The sequence below is a fragment of the Cyrtonyx montezumae genome, unplaced genomic scaffold (genome assembly GCF_038088225.1).
Source record: "Cyrtonyx montezumae isolate F1298 unplaced genomic scaffold, pur_monq_1.0 scaffold_13, whole genome shotgun sequence".
Lineage (NCBI taxonomy): Eukaryota > Metazoa > Chordata > Aves > Galliformes > Odontophoridae > Cyrtonyx > Cyrtonyx montezumae.
The window spans coordinates 38,230,239-38,253,266 of record NW_027071859.1 but is presented as its reverse complement, the minus strand read 5'-3'; the positions used below and the strand labels follow the sequence as shown (position 1 = coordinate 38,253,266).

At 38.9% G+C, this 23,028-nt stretch overlaps 1 protein-coding gene across 6 annotated transcripts in view; it reads left to right on the top strand.

Moving 5' to 3' along the window:
• The window catches only part of USP45 (ubiquitin specific peptidase 45), a 46,593-nt gene that overhangs the window by 22,190 nt on the left and 1,375 nt on the right, over nt 1–23,028 (top strand). For 3 of the 6 annotated variants that reach the window (XM_065731049.1, XM_065731051.1, XM_065731050.1), the window contains 9 exons: nt 8,259–8,346; nt 11,916–11,997; nt 13,007–13,098; nt 15,158–15,214; nt 16,004–16,147; nt 18,821–19,484; nt 20,827–20,924; nt 21,297–21,383; nt 22,193–22,346. In XM_065731049.1, coding sequence (XP_065587121.1) covers nt 8,259–8,346; nt 11,916–11,997; nt 13,007–13,098; nt 15,158–15,214; nt 16,004–16,147; nt 18,821–19,484; nt 20,827–20,924; nt 21,297–21,383; nt 22,193–22,346 — 1,466 coding nt within the window. Of the gene's footprint in view, nt 1–8,258; nt 8,347–11,915; nt 11,998–13,006; nt 13,099–15,157; nt 15,215–16,003; nt 16,148–18,820; nt 19,485–20,826; nt 20,925–21,296; nt 21,384–22,192; nt 22,347–23,028 lie in introns of those variants that run through there. The other 3 variants (XM_065731052.1, XM_065731055.1, XM_065731053.1) reach the window with 3 other exon arrangements.

The following is a 23,028-nucleotide window of genomic DNA, read 5'->3' as shown; positions in this document are numbered from 1 at the left end:
GGGATGTTCAGTACATGCCTGCACAGTTAGGATTGGGGGTTTTGGTCTTTTGATTATTTTGTTGTTGATGTTGATGTGGGCAAGAAAGAAGAAAGAGAAATTCATCAAATTCATCAGTCTGCATTGATATATGTAGTAGTAGAAGTGGGAATCTTTATAAAATGAATACATTTACTGTCTATAACTAAAATAAGACACGTGATATTCTGTCATGCCATTTTTACTTCTAGTGCTGTTGATTTACTTTTATGTCTTGCACATAGAAGATTGCTGAGTCTAGTTGCAGCTTGGTTTCTGTTTTTTAACTTCTTCAAATATCTTATCACAGTCTCACTACAAAGAATACGACTATAACTTTCTTCTGTAAAGAGTTTACGAATACATTAGATAGTATAAGATATACTTGTCTGTGATACCAGGAGTTGGAGTCAGTGACCCAGGAACTGTCTTTCCAGCCCTGTATTTGTCTTTACCATGACATTAATTTGAGAAGTTGCTTGTAGTGTACAAAACACACAGAGTGATTGTGCAGAGTTCAGACTTTTGAGTAAGACAGTGATTTCCCAGTAACATTTTTATCATGTGTTGCAGAAGGCTGATCCTTCAAAACTGATTGCTTGTCCATGGTAACACGATTAGGATTTTGTATTTATATACAAATTCTATATAATCACACAAATTTATCTAGCTATCTAAGTCGCTCAGGTAAAGCACTTCTGTGCCTGAAAGCTTGGAGAGGAAAAGTGTATTTTAAGCTTTTTAAAATGTTTCTTTATATGTATTGAACACATTTGTTCTGATGGGCTTGAAATTTTTTTTTACACACTGAGCAGAATGATGGCTTATTTTTGTGTAGTTTTGATTGACACAAGATAGAAGCATAGAATGCTTCAAGTTGGAAGAGACCTCTGAAGGTCATCTAGTCCAAATCCCCTTCAGTGAACAGGGACACCACAGCCAGGTCAGGTTGCCAAGGGCCTGATCCAGCCTCACCTTGAAAGTCTCCAGGGATGGGTCATCCACCACATCACTGGGCAACCTGTGTCAGCACCTCACCACTTTCACTGTAAAAGACTTTTTCTTTATATCCAACCTAAAAAAGCTTGAAACCATTTCCCCTAGTTCTTTCATAAGTTGCTAAAGGGCCTGTCCCCTTCATTCCTTTGGCTCCCCTTTAGGTATAGAAGAGAGATAGAAGCTGTATATTTTAACTCCTGACACTCGCCCTTTTTTGCAGTTCAGTAGTAGAAAAACTTCTGAACTTGATATCAAGAGTAGTTTTTTTTTTTTGTTTTTTTTTTTTAGGGAGATAGGAGTTGAGGAACTTGTCCCTCTAGGATTTCAAAAGTTTGTCTGCTTCAGATGTTCCAGGATGAGTCTGAATCCCAGCAATTGATCTGGACATCCTTACTCAAATCATTTGAGATGTACTCAGTGGAAAAAGAGCAAAGAAGGCAGGGAATGAAGGAAGAGCATAAAGGAACAGGTGAAGGCACTAAGAAGTGTGGCTAGGTGTGGACAGGGAGCTTGTAACGAAAGGGAGCAGATGCTGCCTTGTTCAGTTGACAGCTCTGTAATGACTCGAGTGGAATCCCACAGCCTGAAAGTGGGAACACACTGGCAAGTGGATTTATGTTTTCTGCTCAGAATGAGAGAACTGGGGACATAGTCCTTTCAGCTGCAAGCTGCGTCTTTAAGAGTCTAGGGAGATAGCAGAGTGAAGTTCCTCATCTTGTGTATGAAAGGGTATTTATGGTGCTATTTTTTTTTTAATAACAAAAGAAAAAAAAAGATTCTGAGTGTTAATTTTGTCAAGTGGTGGGGTAGCCAGGTTGAAGAAAAGGGGAAGAAGAAAAGAAATGGATGAGTCTTTCTGTAGCAACTGTTTAGCGTCTGGTACTAATTCTTCCACTGTTAATTCTGTTAGTGTTGCAGCTGTCAGATGTTTTGCTAGGACAGATTGTGAACATAGCTACAGGGCCCTTCTGTTTGTTTTCCACTATTCTGAATATTAGGATTGCAGACTTCTGACTTATCTGGAGACTTAGTGACTAATGCAACATTTATCTATTAAGAGGACATAAATTTTATTTCCCTTATTTGTTATCGTTAGATGCTTTTATTGGTGGATAAAAGCATAGATTTGTGTAGCAAGTAAATCTTGCAGTAAATAAATGAATAGTCCAAGAAAGAGTTACATAATATTAGAAAAGCTGCTTCAAACAAAATAATTTAAGTGGTACTGTGTTGCTGCATTGATATAAGAGGAAAAATATTTTCTTAATTGAGGATTTATTGCTGGTAACTAAATCCACAGAGGTTTAGTTTTTACTTATTTGTTTTTCCTAATGAATATTAATCATTCCTTCTCATGCACAGGAGATAGAACTTGTGGTAGAGGTTTATATGAGGCTGACAGAACTGAGATTGTAGGCAGTTAGGGCTATTGATTTGTTTAGGAGAGAAACTAAAAAACATTTGGAGTGTTCCACATCTGTCACTTCTAAGCAGAAATGCACAGAAGAAATAGGTAATATTGTACCAGATTTAAGAAGTGAGGAAAACAAGATTTGTTAGCTAGGAATCTTATTGATGCTTTTCTTTTAATACTGTTGTAGAGAAAAATCCATCTTAAAAAAATAATGTCCATCTTCCTTGTTCTGCCCATTTGACTTCTGTCTTTTAAAGGTAATAGCAGCAGAACGCCAGGTTGGTGTTTTCTTGACCAATAGTGAAGAATGACTTTGTGTCCCACTTATACCATGGTGCTCCCTGCTGATAGTGCTGCCTCAGGTTCAGGGGCTCTCTGACAGAGGAGGCTGCATTGCCTCCTGCAGCAGAATTTGGGAGATCACATGCATTCACTGCAGTTTGTTGGTTTCCACAATTTCTGAACACGTTAGCAAAAGAACAGGTTTACGACTGCAGTGTGGACTAATGGCATAATTAAGTCATGTGCATTGGCAAGATTCATCTGCTTTTGCTTCTCAGCTTTGGGTTTGCTTCTTCCATTCAGGAGGAAGATCTGTACATTTTGATCAGCAGAAGTGCGAGGTCTTGATGAACTAAGTAAGTGCTGTTTATAGATACAGTAAAGAAGGAAAACAGTAATTTCATTAGGTCTGCCAGAGCTGATCTGCAGCTGGAACACCCATGTTAACCAGAACAGAACATTGCAAGATAAGGCCCTTACAGAGCTTTAGGGAAGGTGACAGGGATAGCAACACTTCATGTGAAGAGAGACTTAAATATCAGGAGATCAGACGGAAAAGGAAATTAAAAAATGTTACCACAGGAGAACACAATAAATGATAGAAGATAAAATATCTATACTTATTCAGCTGCCCTCATAAGAGTTCAGGGAGCTCTATGAAACTGAAAGGCAACAGATTTAGAGCCAGAGGGGGGGAAAAAAAAAGTCTGTAGGTTTTTTTGTTTTTGTTTTTTAGGTGGGTTTTTTTTTTAATCTTGACATTCTGTGTAATTAACCTGTAAAATTTGATATCATGGAACACTATTGAAAATATCAGGAATCAAAGGAAGAAAGAAGAAGGGGATATCCATATGAAGAGAAAATTTCTATAACGTCTTATAGCTTTCTGCATGGACCTCATGTGTAAAGGCTTTTACTTGGCTACCAGCTGGTAGACAAGAAATTTCTACAGAAAAGGAAATTTCTATTACTTGGTATAAGGAACCATATTTTTTTATCTGATGGCCAAGTGGGAAATGGATCTGTTCTGTCATGTCAGCTATTACCTCCTTTAGACACACTCCTAAGAAGGGCTTTTTGCTCATGGATCAGAGTTCTTGGTGCATTGTCATAAGGGAATGATGCCACATTTCCTTTGAGGGGAAGGTAAGTCAGAAAAAGGTGAAACATCAAAACGAGAGCTAAATCCTGACCATTCACACCATTGAGATGAGACAGGCATGTCTCTTGTTTTTTATTAGGGTTACATGTGCCAAGCTTGTGTTTTTTTCCTGCCCAGCACCTCGTGGTAGCAGAATGTTTGCTCAGTGTCAGATCTGAGATAAGAATAACTTAATTTCTCTTAGCAAATCCAAGAAAAGAATTAGAAGTATAAATAATTAGAAGATGTTATTTTTCTTTAGCCGTGTATGTTACAGTGTAGTTTTTGTTACTAAAAACATCGTGGGGTCATCACGAGCAATTTTCTGGTAACTGATAGTCAAGCAATTGTAACTTGTGTCCAGATGAGTAGTGAGAGGATAGACAAGTAGCAAGTATGTGGATGTCACAGTTGTCCTTCAGCACTTATGGCCATTAGCAGGAGTTCAACCTGTTCTGTCATTATACTGCTGACACTGTACAACAGGTTGTATCGCGTTGGCACTGGCTTCCATATGTCAGCACATCTGTGAGCGGTCAACTCAACCAACCATCTTAAAGTCCCCCACTTTTGCCAAGGATCTTGCTTGAAGCATATTTTCAAGGAGACAAGAGTGCACATCTTTTAGTTGTCAGATTTCTGTGTATCAACATGAATTAATTCCTTTTTCCTCCCACATACTAGTTCATAAACGCAGGAATTTTCCAGTAAATGCATTATGCGATATGAAATTCCCTCCTTTACTCCTCTTGTTATTTTGTTTTTATTTTGTCTTCCTCCAGAAAACAAAACAAATGTATTAACCTGGAATGTTATTCCACAGAACATCAGCTATTTAGAATTATGCATGTTATGTAGAATTCTACAGACGTGAATGACCAATTAGCTATATATCAGTACTAACAATGGCATCATTTTTCAGTCAAAGTAAGTGATTCATACCTTGCATAACAGCTTCACAATCACTTTCCCTGACGTTTAAAGTGGTCACTTACATCCCCATCATGCTGTCTCCATTAAAATCCAAGCATGAGGACGTATGTGGGCTGAATGAGGATTTAGTACAAGCACAGAGAGGTGTAAATAATCTTGCCCATTATAGATGCAGTGCGTGCTAATAAAATGAAAGATTAACTAGTGCTGCTCCATTGAAAACAGCTGTAGCTGGGTTCATTTTTTCCCTTTGTTTACACTGATAAAACTGAATGGAATATGCAGATAGACTATTTTGCCTTCAGATATCATTGAGGAAAATATTTGTCATCAGAAATGAGTATTTGGTGTTTATCTGTGGAATGTTATGCCGCAAACTATAAACAGTAATACAGGGTGTTTGTGAGGCTATTAATATGGATATGTTGGAGGAGGTATACTGAATATGCTTTTTAATTTTTATTGTGTCAGGAAAAGAAGATATTTCTCGGAAGTGAAAGAAAGAGTAGCACTGTTGTAGTCAATTGGAAAGTGAAAATGTGTGCATGTTCCTTTAAGCATGTGTGCAAGTTAATGTATCTCATTTACTTTTTGTAATGTAAATTGAGTGTTTTATTGGATCCAGTATAAAGGTTCAGTGCTTTTCAGAATCTGATTGGCTTTAATAATCAAATCAGTTGGAATTATAACATTTTATTCTAATAGAAGCAAACGTATTTGTTTTGACAGCGTTAATCCAAAGCGTTTCATTTCTTAGGAGGAATACTTCAAGTTTGAATTTATTGATATTTTTGAAAAATTTGGGATGAAGTGCATAGTAAAATGTATATATAGCTTTCAAAGTAAAGCTGGGAAAGTATACTTGCTTTGCTGTGTCCAGATTTTGTTGTAAACCTTAGTTAAGTATTGTCCTTTGGTCATTGTGAAGTATGAGTATGATCAACTTTGTCCCAAAAAGCAGATACAGAGTATAAATGTGCAGATATGCTTCTTGTAAACGTGAGCATGTTGTTTTGCGTACGCAAGACCAGATTTATTGCACTTAATTTTAGGCACTGACCTGAGATTCCTAGCCACCTTAGCTCCTTCTCCAGTTACGTCCTCCCGTGCTTCCAGGGAGCGATTCAGGACTTGGACCCTATCACTGTACTGCAAAGAGCCTCAGTCTGCTGTACTCCTAACGTGACATCTTACCCAGATTTAAGTTTCACTGCTGTAGACACATTGCATGTCTGATGCAGTTTCTTATGGTAGCCCTTAATTTCTGCTAGCCACGAGCACAAATTTCCTAAGCAAACCCGAGTATCTGTATTGTGTAAGTAGGAAAGAAGCCTCATCTGCTGGAATCCTGAAACAGCTAAAGAGCACGGGTGGGCAAGAAAGATTATACTGCATGTTGAGAAAATACAGAGAGATATTTACAGCTCAGTGCACCGGTTAGTCAGAGCATGCAATCTGGGGCTGAACATGAAAACTGGCTCGAGATGCGTTTAATAAAATTGAATGACTGAGTAAGTGGTTGGTTTTTCTGCCCCCTCTGCCAGTTTGATCAAATTCCTGCTTGAGCTCTGCACAGCCGGTTTTCTCCTGTGCTACATTTTGGAAGATTTTTAGCACGTGGCTCAGCATACACATCTTCTTACTGTGCAGCAAGAGACGCAGCTGCCATTTGATGGCATTGCTGGAAATAAAACAGAAAAAAAAACCAACACATTTTCAAATCCCATTTTAGACGAATCAATCCAAACTTCAATTAAAAATCTGAGGAGCAACTAGTTTGGAAAGACAGGTGTGGTTTGGCCAGTAAATTACTGTAAATGTAAATAACATTGTTTATGGGGAATATTTGCATGGTCTCATTTGGGATTGCAGGAAGCTGGAGGTCCAAATTGCTGTGAGAAAGCTATTGTTGTCTCAGTACAGGTGACATCTAAAGAATCTGTCCACACACTCGTGTGTTTTATAATGTTTCTATAATCTACCTGCAAATTATGATACTTTACGGTGTAGTTAAATATTATGAGCAGTACAAAAGGAATCAGCAGTATTGAATACTGATAATTTAAACTACTGAATGCCTGTGTCACAAACAGGCACAACATCAGCCGGGTGCAGTTGACTGGTGTTGAGTGTTAGTAGAGTCTGAAACAGATGCTTTTGCTCTTTTGCTTTGTGAGAGCCATGTGGATGCTGCTGGTGGTCTTTTTTACTGGAATTGCCTTTGCTGTGGAGTCTCCAGTTTCCATGTGTCCGGCACAGTGAAGTGTAACAGTAAATAACAGGCAAGTGCCAGTGTTCCTTCTGCGTCCTTGGGCTGACTGGCAGGCTGGCTGGCCTCTGTTGGTGCTGGTGCCAGGCACCATCAAGGAGGACAAGCTGCTCCAAGGGCAGTGGAGGCTGAGGGAACAAGGGCACACCAGATGTATGTTCTCTGGGGCGTGTAGATCCTTTCTGTCAAGACTTTTAGTTTCTAGAGATATGAAACATGTTGAAGTGCACTCACTTTTTTTAAGTCAGTTTCTTTCTCTGTTTAACCTGAGTAGTAAGCTTGTATTATCCTAGAAGGTGGATTTGTGATCTGGAATTTTAGACAGTATCTCCAATCCAAGAGGTAGTGATGTTACTATGTATGGAAAAGCAATATCTTCAGCAGTTACATTTCATTTTTTTAGCTAGTGGGATCTACAAAAGATAAATAATCTTCACTTTGTCCAACTACAATGTAGGAAGGAGGGCTGTAGAGCAATTGTGTAGTGCTGTCATGCACCCTACAAACAAAATCACAGGACAGCTGGAGAGTTGGAGCTCCATAGCTTTCTCCTGTGAGCCCCTGAGCCTGAGAGGCTGCTCCCTGCCGTGCTGTGGTGTGGCCATGAGGACCTACTCTACAGGAAACAATTCTGGTGGGCTCAGGGCTAGCACATGTGCCATCCGTGCTTACAGATGCAGTGTGGAAATAGACTTGACAGGATTTTACCAAGGGCATTGAAGTTTTAGAGGAATGTATTCCATATTCTAAACTTGGTTATGAAGGGATAAAGAGCTTTGTATTATGACTTTCATTTTAATGCTAGCTATTCAGATCAATAAAGGATACTGTGGGTGATAGGAAACACAGCAGTATTAATAAGTGACAGTAACAATGTTAGATTTATGATCTTCCATGGCTTGTACACATAGCTTCTTTTGGTGCACTCAGAAATTGGAAAAGGACTAAAATTTGTGCTGCTTTTGTATTCAGTGTGCAGTGGGAGTAAAATTCCTGATACACTTGATTGTTCTGGTGGATGATTAAGGAGAATTCCTTTGAATTAGTGTAGACTTGTGCAGTTTGAATCTTCACTTGGATATGAGTGTGGTGTGATTAGTATGACGTGGATGTGATTCATGACGTTAAAAGGTCCTTGTGAAACTTACGTAAAGCAAATAAAAGAGGAACTCTTACCTTACTCCTTACTGCTTCTTTTGCAGAGCTCCACGATTTAAAGGGTTCCAGCAGCAGGACAGCCAAGAGCTTCTGCACTATTTGCTGGATGCAATGAGGATTGAAGAAACAAAGGTAACACCTTTGTGTGTGTTTTTAAAGAAGTCAAGAGGTACTTGACTGTACTGTAAACTAATTGTCATTCAGTGTTCTTCATGTTTCCAGTGCTTTAAAGATGTCCTTTATAGAGAAGGTGAGGCTATTTTTGTTATCTTGAGAAAAATAATAACTTTTTAGAAAGGTGATGTAATCGTGTTCATGTTGGGGTCTTAAAATTGTTGATAAGTTTCAATGAGCCGTAGAAAGTGTGTGGCAAGTAGATCACGGTAACTTTGGGAGTCTGCATTGTTAATGTTTATTAGGAAATAAAGGACAAAAAAGTCCCTTCTGAGGAAAAATGTCTGTCAGGATAAAGCTTTGGGACAGAAATTAGCTCCAAGAAGTGAGTCAGCATGCAGTTTTCATTGAAGCCTATTTCACTGAAAAAAAAAGGACAAAAATTAAAATCTCACAAACTTTCTTTTATCTTAAGAAAGTGTGAAGAACTCCTTGTTTTATAAATAACGTGCTATGTTCTATGAAAATCTACATCTGAATATGCTAACTATATAACCAGTTCTATTAAATGAAAAATGTCCCTGTGTACTTCTTTTCATGTTTCTCTTGATTGTTTATGCCTCCTGCATTGTTGACTACAAGAAAGTATTTTTTTCTTGCTTGAACTATTTTGACTATATATGATTTCATCTGCCTGACTTAGTCTTGGAACCTTCCTCTCAGGTGATATTGTGGTAAATAACCTTTTCTGAGTCTAGTCAAAAGAAGGTCCTTAAGCATCATACTGACCAGCGTGCTTCTCTTCCATCTCATTTGATAACACAGGCAATGTAATGATCCTAAGCTGGATTCTTCTGGAAACGAAATATAAAGCTGTAACAGAGCCCAGTTTGTGACACTAGAGTAACACTGAAGGAACCCTGACATCAGTGTGCTTAATACTAAGCAGACCTGAACTACAGGGAAGAAGGGGTGACCCTTGACATTGTCATGGTTGCAGGGTGGTGTGTCAGTCTATGCACACCACAGAAGCAGGTGACTGCTGGTGCTTTTTCTTTTCAGTAACAGCAATAGCCGTGCTTTTACAGTAGAGGGAAACTCTTTGTTGCTGTTTGTTGATTTTCATGTAGTAAACGGTGGAATGTATATTCGCTTCACAATTGAGGATTTGCCAGAAGCAAAACCATTGCAACCACTGAGCTGCTTCTCTAGTCACTGCTCTTTCCCCTGCTGTCAGTCTCCAAACGTACCAGCAAACGTACCATCATTACTATAAACCTGTATTCTTAGTTGTCTGTTGAGTCATCTGTTAGAGCTGGCCAGCTATTCAAGCTACTGGAAAAGAGTAGCGGGCATGTTGTGAATTTAAATGATGTTTTAGGCAGCGGAGTACTTCTGCCACCCCCAGTGCTGGGCAAACAAGCGCAGGTCCCACCCTTCGTGCAATTACACCCCTGTTTGCCCGTAATGGTGTGTTACAGCAAACGCTGACTCCATCACCTCGGGCTGCTCACTGAGGGTCACAACTAGTGAAAGCTCTGTCTTTTTTTCCCTTTTTTCATCCTGCGTTTTGAGTCTGTAGGCTGTGTGACAAACGGAGTGCGTCGGGGCACGTTCTGCTCCGTGTGCCAGGCAGGAGCAGCATTGTCAGCCCTGGGAACTCTGCAGCTGCCAGCCGCCCACTGCCCAGCCCCACACCCCCAGCCTGTGGGGAAGGCACAGCGTGCTGCCTCCCACCAGAGCCAGAAGTGTGTCCAGCAACTGCCCATTCTCCCGGGCACCGCGTGTAAGGCTGTGCTCCAACAGAGGCGTCGGTAGGTGGCAGCCCCATTCGCAGCACCGCAGGAGGTGTGTGTGCTCCACCTGCCAGAGGCCTGGCTGAGTGCTGCAGACTGCCCGTACCCTGCTGGGCGCCTTGACCTGACTGCCAGAGCTCTGAGACATGCGTATAGTTACAGAGCATGACGTGAGTTATAACAACTTCAGTCACTCCCACAAGTCACGTTCCACTTTTGCCTTTTGTCTGAATTTTCCTGTCTCGCAAACCAGCCTTCTCAGAGCAGTGCTGAACTTTTTCCTGTCCCCATTAATGTGTGCATGTACACAAGTGGGTTTTTAAGATAAAAGGCTGTCGATAATGACGATAAAAATGACATCGTGACCGTGGTGCCCAGCAATGCGGGCTGGAGATTGTTTCACACCAGGGCCTGAAGTAGCTGAACCCTGCTGCTAATTGATTAATGTCTGCTGCCATTGTTGGCAGCACCCTGTCCATTCAAAGACTGTGTTTTTCTTTGACCTAAATAAATGGTTCAACGCACTAATCCCAACAAAAGGGTTGCTTATGGCCCTAGACCCATTTATGGTGTTCAACTTCGTGAATTATCTATTGATTAGCCCTTTTGGTATATTGTTGGCTTTAAGATGAACAAAGCTGAGCTTCGGGCAGCGGGAGTTAATTCACAAGCCAGGTCACATACTCATAAGGTAGGAGTATGCCTTAGCCTGATGGGTGCCTGAACTGGAAAGCAGACCTCTGGGGCTGCCTGCCATCATCACACTGCTGTAATCGATGGCTTGAAAGTGCACTTCACTGTCTGCAAACACAAGTTATTGGCTAGCTTTTTTCTGCTGGTGCACAGGTTTTGTGTTACTCGTGGAACGGTCGGTATTGCTGTGTTCCTAGAAGGGTGCTTTGCTCTAGTTGTGACTTTGATACCGTGTTTCATTGTAAATGTCATTTGCACCCTGACGTGGGCGGCTCTTAGTGGTGTTTCTGGATTGGAAAGCAAGTATGTTTGCCAGGAGAGGAAAACTGGGGTCAAGCATGCTGCAGTGTTCTCTGGTGGCAGAACCAGTACAGTCCTCTCCTTCCCTCTTCACAGCTTGTCACAGGATGGGCAGAGGCACATCTTGTATCAGCAGGTGCCAGCTGCATACACAGCTAGATAATTCATAAAAATACCTCTATCCCAGTTACCAATTGAGAAATATGGGGGAGGACTCCCCTACTTCAAGCTGCAACTACCGCTCACGGATAAGAATGTATTTATTTCTGAGTCTTCTTTAAAAAAAAATGTGATTTCCAGGGTTTCTTTTTCTAATAGTGTTGCTGAAGTTTATATGGATTCATAGAAAATGTTGCATATCTTTGAAGTTCCTGTGATGTACCTTTGAAATGTACAGTGTTAGAAAATAAATGGATGTAATAAAATGTCTGAATAGAGTCACAGAAGTCCATCTGTTGAGAGGCCTTCACGAATTCTGTATCCCAGTCACTCAGACCATTTTTCTGGTAGTACGATGTTGGTTTTTTTCCCTGACTGTGGAAGAAATGAAAAGCATTTGTTCACTGAAAATCTTATTGTTGGTTGATAGCCCCTACAACTGCTCCTTTTTATGAGGAGGAAATTTGGAAATGGTTACATACTGAAGCTAATAAGCTTACTTAGTTTTGACAGTGTTAATGAATAACAGCAGTAAGTTATGCTTCTTTTATGGAAATATTTAATCACATGGCTATAGTCCGTAGAATGTTTACACTGTAAGTACTTCTTAATCTTTTGTCTTTTATTTTTTAATTATAGCGTATACAAACTGGTATCTTAAAAGCATTTAATAATCCAACAACTAAGACAGCAGATGAGGAAACGAGAAGAAAAGTCAAAGGTATGAAACACGTTATTGAATCACTTTTAAAATGCAGAAGCTTTAAAATACCATTTTCTTCAAAACTGACTGTAGCAAACAGCAGTCTCAAAGTACTGTAGTGTTAAAACGTTTTATGACGTATTAATCTAGTGCCACCTAGTGCTTATCTGAAGTATAGAGCACTTATTAGTGCAGACTATAGCCAGAATCAGTTTTCACTGTATCAGTAATGCCTTCTTTAATGATATATAGAGTGTAATTTTGTTTCCTTACATAGTTTGTTTGTTACGTAGGCACAGTTACTGTATCACTCAGACCACTTTGCATAAGCAAAAGTTATTTCTATCTGGTATCTGATACTGTATGCACTTGAAAAATGATTACAAAGCCAAAAGGGGAAGCTCTTTCAAAAGAATGCTTGGTACTTTTAAACAAGTTGAAAATTATTTTTCTTTTGTGTATAGGCAAAAAAAAAACACTTTTTTTTTTAATTTTTGCTTTAATTAAATTCTATATAACAGTGAAGCTCTTTTGAATGTTGACCTTCCCAAGTCTGCAAGTTAAGACACAGAACTGACTTTTTTCTTTTTTCTGTTTTTTTTTTTTGTTGTTGTTGGCTTTTTTTGTTTGCTTGTTTTGGGTTTTCTAGTTTTTGAAAGCAATTTAGAAAAAAACTGACAGCCTGTCTGCTACTCCAGTGTCTATATCAAGGCAATACAATACTGTATATATACTATATTAAATGAAAACTTAGATTAAAGGCTTTTTTTGGTAGATACTGTATGATTATCTTGTTATAGCAGGTGGGGGTAGGAAGTATGAAGGGAACTGTATCACTGACTAACAGAGATGTTTTTAAATACTGAAATACAGTGTATGATGTATAAGTTACTGTGTTGTGTTTAAAAACTTTTGAATATGTTTAAAAACTGTGCTTTCAAAATGAATCTTAGAAATTTTGTTGTACTTATAGTGTGGCATTGGTTCTGTTATTTTTCACATTTAAAAAAAGGCAATGTTTTTTCAGCATATGGAAGAGAGGGTGTGAAGATGAACTTCATAGATAGGATCTTTGTTGGTGAATTGACTAGCACTGTCATGTGTGAGGAATGTGAAAATGTAGGTATTTTGGAATTTGGTTTGATGTGGAATAGATCACATACTGGTTTGATTACATTGTCTTGAAAGTATAAAATTGTATTGCCAATTTTATACTTGCTTGTTTGTCTGTAAAAGCAAGACTATTGACAGTTTCTCATTTAAAATAACTTACTTACGCTTCCTTAAAGCATTATCCTCTGCAAACCTAAGGAGAGGGGTCATTTGAATTCCAAATGGTCTCAAGTACCAGGCTTCGTTTTGCATCTCATTTAAGGCTGGAGGTTCCAAATTCTGTAATTATCTGTGTTACACTACAATTTTTATTTGATACTCCTAAAATGCTTACCTGTCTTAAACTGTAAACCCTCCTGCCTAGTCTTCTGAGATATACCTGCAAATTGGGAATTCCCTAATTTGAATTAGTATGAGTGGGGAAATGCTAAAATTACTTTCTTTTCTTTAAGTGTTTTTAGAATAAATGTAATATCTCTAATGAACAGCATATTCCTGTCATAATTAATATTACTGACATTTCATCATAAATGCTTTCCATTATCCTTTTAATTTTCTTTAACTTTGGCAAAGAAAAATCTTACTTGCATGTCTTTTTAAACCTCAGTATTACATTTGTGTTTGGTTTGGTTTAAAGCATTATATTTAATATTATAGAGATTAAGTAAATCAATCAGTCTGAATACTTGAGCACAGTTCTGCAGTGCCAGGTAAACTTCTCTGTATGTGACGTGCAGATTAAACTTCACTGTGCTACTAGTATCAATGAAGAACTTCAGCTGTGTACCAAATAGGCATTGTCTTGTGTTTTGTGTGTACCATTTATTTTTGTTGGATTCTTATATTCTGGCTGCACAGGACTCAGGGCTTTGCTAGCGGTAGCCATGTGAGGACAAGCTTAGCTGTCACTTTCCTTTGCTTGCATTGGCAAAGATCTTTCTGACTAGTGTTTGTTCCTGCAAAGTTAGTCTCTAGTGGAAGCCCAGATTGAATATTGCTCATTAGTCAACGTAGTTAAAATAGTTCTAACCTAATTTATTGTTTTACTGGAACTTAAACCATGCTGAGTCCCACACACAACAGATGAATGTAAGCTTTTTGTTAAGAGAAGCCTCTGGTCCTTATGTCTCAGATGGAAGATAGGGTCATAAACATCAGAGAAAGGCAACAATGACAGTAATTGAAGGTATGACTGTGTTCAGTAATTATGTGCACAATGTGATGTTCTCTTTAAAGGCTTTGCTTTCAGTCTTTCCTGAGGTAAGAGAAATCAGTTTTGGTAGGAATTTGAGAGTGACAAGAGAGAGAGGTTAAGAAACAGGCTTGGAGTAAACGTTGTGGTCATAAAGTCATATTTCCAGTGTCAGCTTAGAATTTATGTGGTTTATAGAAGGGAAGATAATACTGCAAAGCAGATAATAACATATTTTACTGAAAATAAAAGCACCACTTTTTTCCTTTAATTGGCTTTATTTTAATAATTCCTAGTGTACATTACGACATGAACATTTCTATTAAAACTTTGGCTGCAGCCAGCGAGCTTTATCTTCCCCATGAATGCCAGGTTAAAACTTGACATCTAACTGCCATTAACCAGTTCTTGCTGCTCAACAATATACAAGATCAGTGCCTGCACAGAAATGTCCAGGTTCAGGAAATGCTTAAAAGTTAGGTTTTCTTCAGAATTCTACTGGATTTGCTGTTCCTTCTGTCCAAAAAGTTGTGGTCCATCTAGAAGACCCACTTGAGCTGAAAATCTGTCTGGAGCTCAGAGAAACTGAGCACCACAGTACTTCTAGGTCTGGCTTCTGCCCGGAAGAATGGCTTTGCCTTTGTGTCTGTGTGCTCGGATTCCATGCAGGGTTAGAAAGAAAATGAGAACCATCTTAAAATTCTAAAATATAGAAAAAAGCCTGTGGGAAGTTCTTCATTGTAGATTGATACATCTCGTAACTGATTAGCTTGTGTAGTTTCTGATAATAATTTGGTTTAATAAAAAGGAGATAAGTGCTGAAGCTGTGCGCAGCTCTTTGCACTCAATATACTTTTTCTCTTTTTCTTAAAGATTTCAACAGTAAAAGAACCTTTCATTGATCTTTCACTTCCTATAATAGAAGAGAGGGTAAGATAAAGAATGCATAATAACTGTTGTTTCCACTGGATTGCTTTATGAAGATGTTTCTGTATGTATATGTTCAGTCTTGATTTCAAACCTAGAAGTGAACATATGTCTGTAAACAGATGTTTGCATACTGTCTGGTCATTGTGTGATTTTTATATATTTATATAGATAGAGAAAAAAATCTTTTTTTTTAATTAGACAAAACTTTGAATGAAAATGTTATTTACAGTATATAGAGATCTGAGATTAGTTTAGTAGTACTTTTAGCATATAGATTGATTATAAAATTCTTTAGAAAGGTCCAAAAAGATTGATTCTAGCTTACTGGTTTGCAACTAGGGAGCTTAGGCCCTAGGTTGAAATGCACCTGAGGTATGAGTGAGGGTGGAAATGGATAAACTTTGAAAACATTTGTTCTGGTGCTTTGTCATAAATCATTTACAGAATGTCTTTGTTAGCTGCAGAGGGTCTGTATTCACTTTGGGACATATATGTTGATTTTTGTGGGACTTAGAAGTTTTATCTGGGAGTAGGAGGATGGATTGGGAGTGGTTCTTCCCCGTCCCTTTGTATGTTCACATACATTTAAGGAAGAGTATTTAATGTAATATTTAGTCCTTCCTTCATAAAGTGTGTTTGTTTCCAAACACCAGTTTGGTTCTTAACAACGTAGGTTACTGTTTTCTAATGTATAGAAAGCAAACCCACCTACATGAATCTCTTCTGCGTGTTGTAAAGGAATGAAAAATAGGCGTATCACCTTTCCTAAATTCCTGCCTAATTTCTTAGGTTGCAAAACCCGTGCCTTTGGGGAGAACAAATAAAAGTAAAAGTGTGCATGAAGCAGATCTCGGACAGTATACCTGCTCTTCCATCAGTACACTGAGTAATCAGCCCAAAATTGTCAAGAAGCACACTTCAACAAAAGATAAGGTAAGAAGTTAAATGTTCTAAGTAGCCAGTCATTCTGAGTCTGCTCTGAAGTTTCTAGGGCAACAGGAGAAGGAATACTGACACCTGCAAATGTTTGTTTATCTAAATGTATATATATGTAGTTGACACAGATCAGTTTAGAAATATTTAGATATTCATTAGAAATGTGAGACGTTATTGTGAACCGTTACATTTTCAATTATGGGGTAGTGTTTGTAAGAAGAAAGATCTGCACGTTAGTTTCAGCTGATGTTGGTTTAGATTTTCTTTCCAGCTTTCCTTTTATTGTCCTTGTTTGTCTCTGGCTGCAACCCCGTGAATTGTAACAGTAGCTAAGAGGGCAGGCAGGTCTGTGCTGGAGCCATCTGAGGGGTTATCTGGCAACAGGAGCAACAAAAATAGTACCAGCACCAGAGATTCTTGGAGGCTGAGAGTGGGATTTCCATGGAGCACTTGGCCTTCTGTAACCCAAAGGGTTCAGTTCAGCCTTCCAGTACAGTCCTTCCTGTACTGAGCAAAAGGGTCCTGTGAATACACTCACTGAACAGAACTGTCTGTGTGTTTTACAGATTAAAATTCATCTGCAATAAGTATTTTGCACTTCCATTGTTAATGAAAGTGGGGAGGGCTCTCAGTGTTTATTAATTATATTTATTTATTTATTTTTAATAAGCCTTATATCCATATAGGATTTTTGGACAAATAGAATCTGTACTAGAAGAGACACGGAAAATTTCGAAATAGAATGAATAAGAAAGTTAATGCTGTTGCATACAGATGTGTTTACTGGATGGTTTTCAAAATTGAGACACAGTTTGGATTCAATAAACCAGGCTAGGCAATAATATAAAGGAGGGAACGGCTCTGCTCTTAATAAGAATTGATAAAGTGATATGCAAGATGTCTGACTAGTGATTCTGTGTTCCCCCGTGTTTTTGGACACTTAATTGTCATCAGTCATCTTTTACATGATTTTTAGGGTAACATAACATTTAAATTCTAATCTAAAACAGTGTTGAATTCAATTGGCATTTATTAATATTCTCTGACTTCTGTTAATTGGTCTGTAAGTTTGCTTGTGAAAATCTGAGTGTCCAGTGGGTGGTTGTACAGGTAACAGTATGTGAACACTGGCTGTTATGTTTTCTCCCTGAAGTAAGGAGCTTCACGATTTTAAAAGTTATAACAATGGTTTGTGTAATGCCCCTGAAAACTAGCAGTAATTAGCCAAGTTTCTCTCCCTCTTCTCTATAAAGAAAGTAAGCACAGCTGAGGAGACAAGTAGTCTCAGCAGACAATCGTGTTTGGGGGTTTTAATGACCCTACCTGTTTTTAAGTTTAAGGACTTGAATTATGAAGTAGAGTGTTCAGTGTGACTTTAAGCCCTACTTGGGGAAAATATTTAGAAATACTATTGGCCTTTTACATTGCATTTGGACTTAAAATTAAGCTTTATGGATGAACTTAAATAACTGTTGAAGATTCCTTGTGAATATATTTAGGGAATAGTCTTAAGATCTTATAAGGCTTCAAGTTAGGCACTTAACTGTGATGCCTAATATGTGATGCCTACCTGTGACTCAGAGGGGGATATGAAACTTCAAGATTTACCTATATAGGTAACAAAGACGGTCCAGAAGTCCTCTCTACTAAATTGGAATATTCCTGGCAACAGTTTTAAACTGAAAGAGAGTCAGTTTAGGTTGGATATAAGGAAGAAACTTTTCATTCAGAAGGTGGTGATGCACTGGCACAGGCTGCCCAGAGAAGCTGTGGGTACCCCAATACCTGGAGGCATTCAAGGCAAGGCTGGATGGGGCCCTGGGCAGCCTGATGGTGGTGGTGTCCCTGACCACAGCAGGGGATTGAAAATGGATGATCTTTAAGATTCCTTCCAACCCGAATGGTTCTGTGATTCAGTGATTCTAAAGATAGTAAGAAATTCTAAACAGAAAGTCATGTCTATAATTATATCCTTACTGCTACTTAGGCACATGGTCAAGTGTGCAGAAGATATTTCTGTCCACTTAGCTTCCCTGTTATGGAGGCACATCATGAAATCTGTTTTCTGTAGTTTGTTCTGTCTAGGCAATGGAAGGAAAAATGATCATTTCTTTAGTAAACAAGACAAATGACAGAAAGAACTGTGAACAATTTAAGATTATGGCAGCTTAAAGTACTTTTTAGCTATAGGTTTTTTTTTTGTTTGTTTTTACAGCAAAGCTTTTTGTTCTTGCAGTACATCATGATAAGAAAAAATCAACTTCAGACAAAGCAAAATGTACACGTTGCTAGCAGTTATTTATTTAATTCTAAGATGGGTGTCTGTAAGGTAAAAGGGATTCTTTTCTATAGTTCTGTCAGTAAGTCCTCTAGCAGAATGCCAACTTAAACCTGAGAACCTTTTAGAAGCTTAAGTTAGATTAAAGGAATGCCACTTTGCATGTGCCATCCACAGCTGTCACGCAGTGATGGTAGGTGGTACTGATTTCACAGTAAGTTTAGTGGTCATAATTGATTGGTATGGAGATTTCTAATCCTACATAGTTTAAACAGATCTTAAGGAGATCAAGTCGCTTAAGCATATGAAAGATGGAGAAAATAAAATACTAGGTTTCATTTGCTTTGAATTTCTGTTTATCCTGTACGCAACTAAAATGCCATAATTTACAGAATCAGTTGAACCAGGAGAGAAGGCTTGCCAGAAAAGCTTCCTCTAATGAAGAAGAAAGATGCCCTATTATCATGCAGGAAAGAACCAAAAAGCTAGAGCTGGCAGATAGCTCTGGCATGCTGTACTCCAAAGACACAACTGTGGAATCTGCCATGAATGGAAGCCAGACAGAGGGCAGTGAGAAAGAAGCCAGCCGCTCTGAAAGCAGCTTTGATGCAGACAGTGAAGCCTCTGAAAGTGAAAGTGCTTCTAAGCAAACAGCTTTTAGCTCATGTAGCAACACATCTACTTTGAACGTCGGCTACATCGGTGTTAAAACACCCCACACCAAACCAAGTGACACTAACGATGAGAAGATTTCCAGTGCCATATCCAAACTCAGCTTTTGTGATACTATAAACGAAGATGAAAAGTCAAGCTGTGGCGATCCAGGCTTATCAAATAATTCCATGTTCTCAGTAGACAAGTCCTCTTTGTGCCAAAACCCTCAAAACGCTTTTCAGACGCTTTCCCAGAGCTATATAACTAGCTCCAAGGAATGTTCTGTCCAGTCCTGCCTTTACCAGTTTACCTCTGTAGAGCTGTTAATGGGGAACAACAAGCTTTTATGTGAGAGCTGCACAGAAAGGAAACAGAAGCATCAGAAGAGATCCAACTCCTCAGGTAACGTGCTAGTATTTGGGCACTTCTCAACCAGGTTGGATGTGGCCCTGGGTACCCTGGTCTAGTACCAATGCTGGAGGTTGGTGGCCCTGCCTGTGGCTGAGGGGTTGGAACTTGATGATCCTTGGGGTCCCTTCCAACCCAAGCCATTCTGTGATTCTGTGATTCACTGTACAAGATTTCCTGTCAAAACCTGTGCAACTACTGATGCTTCATTTCTCCAGCATGGTCTTCCCCCTTGTGGTTAAACAGAAAATGTGAATATTAGAACGTATCCGTAGATATCATTTCGAATTTATTCTGCAGTTGAAATATTTTACTTTAAGCATGTTAATTGATCTTTTCAGGGGAAAAAAAATGTGGTGGTGTCACGTTTTCTTCTTAATCTGTAGCTAACGGCAGAGCTACTTTTTGTAAGGACCCCCCATTCAGTTCCAACTGCACCACAGGCCACGGCTGCTGTGTGTTCAGGTTACCAGGTTAGGAAGCATCCTGAAATGGATCTCCTCCCTCCAGACCTTTTTCAAAGATAAGCTCAAAGTATATGCTTTCCATGAAGGATGGAGAAGTAATCTCTGTGTTAGTGGCTAAGACACTGGCATGGATGAAGAGACCTGCACTTTGCATTTATTTTCCCAGTGGTTGTTCATTTCAGGTGAAATGATTTCCACGGGAAAGTTGGGATATTTTGGCAGCAGGTTGTATGGGAACTGTTGAATCACAACCTGAACCACTGATTGATCACCTGAGGCAAGCACTTGAGTCAGCCATAGGGGCACAGGTGAAAGTAATGTACCTGTGTGATGGGAAGGGGTGCAGTCTGGCTCCACCTCTCCCAGACCCCATTTAAGGGCTGACCACCACCAGGGAAGGATCTCTCGCTGGAGATCCCTCCCTAATGGAGTTGTTGGCGAGCCTCAACCATTGTAAAAGGTGATCCACCCTTTACTTACCAGTAGTCTGTGTACCATCTATATAAAGCCTTACAGAAATATACCACCATCCACGATATTTCCTCTGAATTCCATTCTTTAGAATTATCCACCCTACACAGGTGCTGTATCTCAGTGTGCCCACTGACCTAGGTACTGAACGTGCTTTTGGTTTTCAGTCCGATCTGTGTCAGGCAGATTAAAGCAGTACTCAGGGCTTGGTAGGTGACTATATTGAAAACAAAAAGAAAGTATTTTTCTGTTATTCTACAAAATTTCCTTAGGAAAACATATATGTGTACAGTCATTGCAATGTAGATCTGTTCTGTCAGAAATTTAAAAGAAAACAATGTGTAAGTTCTGTGTGCTTGTCCTCGCTTCACAAATTATTGTAATATTTATAAATGCAGAAAAGAAAATGGAAGGTGTCTACACAAACGCTCGAAAACAGCTACTGATTTCTTCAGTTCCTGCTATTCTTATTCTCCACCTGAAAAGATTCCACCAGGTAAAATGCCCTGAACCTCTTGTATTCCTCTGCCATTCTGGTGGATGAGCAACTGTTGAAGTGTCATTGTGCATGCTGATGTTTGCTTTTTTCATGAAGGACTGCTCTGAAGCTCGCTTGTGGTTTTTTGAATCTCTGCTACCTTCAGAGGGCATTCAGCTATTCAGATGTATCCAGGGAAACCTTTCATGTGTCTGTCATACTTGTGTGCAGCATGCAGCGTATTAGTGACATAATGGAGAATGTTTCAATAAGTTACAATCTGATTTGTGGTTTGGTTTACTTTAACAACAAAACAATACTTAACAGATTTAAAAAGCTTCCTAGTCAAAGTATTTATCGTACTGTCTTTTTTTCCCTTCTTTGTTTAAGGCTGGTTTGAGTCTACGGAAAGTGAATAGGCATGTGGATTTCCCTCTGATTTTGGACCTAGCACCATTTTGTTCCGCTTCTTGTAAGGTATACATTTCAATCTCTATTTTTATTGCACTGGTGTTGTTAACAGAATGAATAATGCCTAACAGTATTTCAGCCAAGGTGTTTTACAGATGGTATAGTTAGAAAGATTATCGTGCTGGAAGGAGACAATCAAAATAAAGGAAAATGCTCACCCATATCCTAGGCTCGCAGTAAGAAATTTCAAAGGAGCAGTTGCCAGAAAGAGATCCTTCCCCAGTGGTGGTCAGCCCTTAAATGTGGTCTGGGAGAGGTGGATTCAGACTCCACCCCTTCCAGTCACACAAGTGCATTTGCCTTCACATGTGCCCCTGCTGACTCAGTGCTGACTCAGTGCTCATGAGGGCTGTGATTCAACAGTTCCCATACAGTACTTTTAACAGTTTCTGTTTTCCTGAACACAAGTTAATTGGATCAATGACAGTGAAGATGATGATTATTCCTTCCTTTCCTGTAGAAATTGTAGACAGTGTTTTCAAGCGGTGTACTCAGAATGTTAGCCGACTGAAATTCCTTTCATATCAGTGAATGGTATGAATGCTAACTAATGCTACTTAAGCTGTGCTGCCCTGATAGTTTTTGTGTATCTAACAGCATTTAGGACAGATACTGCTGCTTCCATGGTAACTGAATTCTGTTAACAGACGATTGTTTTTAATAGACGTGTTTCACCACTGGAAATGCTGTAAATGTCTGTCTTGTTTATATACATATATATTTATTTTTAAAGTAATACTGTTGAAGGGTAATTAAGGGTCTAAAATTTACTGTGAAATAATCTATCTTTGTTTTCTGTGTTTCTGGGAATATAGAATGTTACAGATGGAGCAAGAGTGCTGTACAGCCTTTATGGAATAGTGGAGCACAGTGGATCAATGAGAGGCGGTCATTATGCGGCTTACGTGAAAGTCAGAACACCTTCCAAGAAATTACTGGAGCATATTTCCACCACTAAAAATGTTCTAGGTACGTACAACAGAACTTCCTTCCTCTACGAGCGAAGCCAAAAGCATCCACTGGCTGCAGCTTGTTTTCATTAAGGAGATTTTGAATTGTTTTAGCTCAGAATGTTATTTTTAGGACCCCCCCAAATCATTCTGTGTTATCCATTACACACAACACGTCACCTGCTTCTACATTAAACCCACATACAGCTGAGTAAACAGAATTTTGGTTCAGTTATTAGAGAATTGATGGGAAACACTTCTCTTTTTCCTAGTCAAAGTAGTACATTTGGAGCAATAGCACAGCCTTCTAAGTTGTAAATACTTGGTAGATTTGTTATTTCAAAATATCAAGGGCAAGAGCCAAATCCACAGCAGTTTATTTTTTTATATATACATTTTTACCCATAAAAGAATTAAGAATTGGTATTTTTTTAATGCTTAAAAATCTGCAATGCTCTGATTAAATGTGAGCAGCAAGAAACATTTTTATGCAGGGCCTCTTGTGCTATTTTGAGAAGAGCATGCCAGATCTTTGTAACGCTTTGGTCATGCAGAGTGAAATAAGATTCTCGGATAGAACCTGTTAGTGAATGATTTGCAGAGGCAATGTTGAGTTGTCAGAATATGTTGAATGTATTTACTGTTTCCTTTCATGAGGGAGCAAGAACCAAGCATGCACTTTGTCCTGGGTATTATCATTT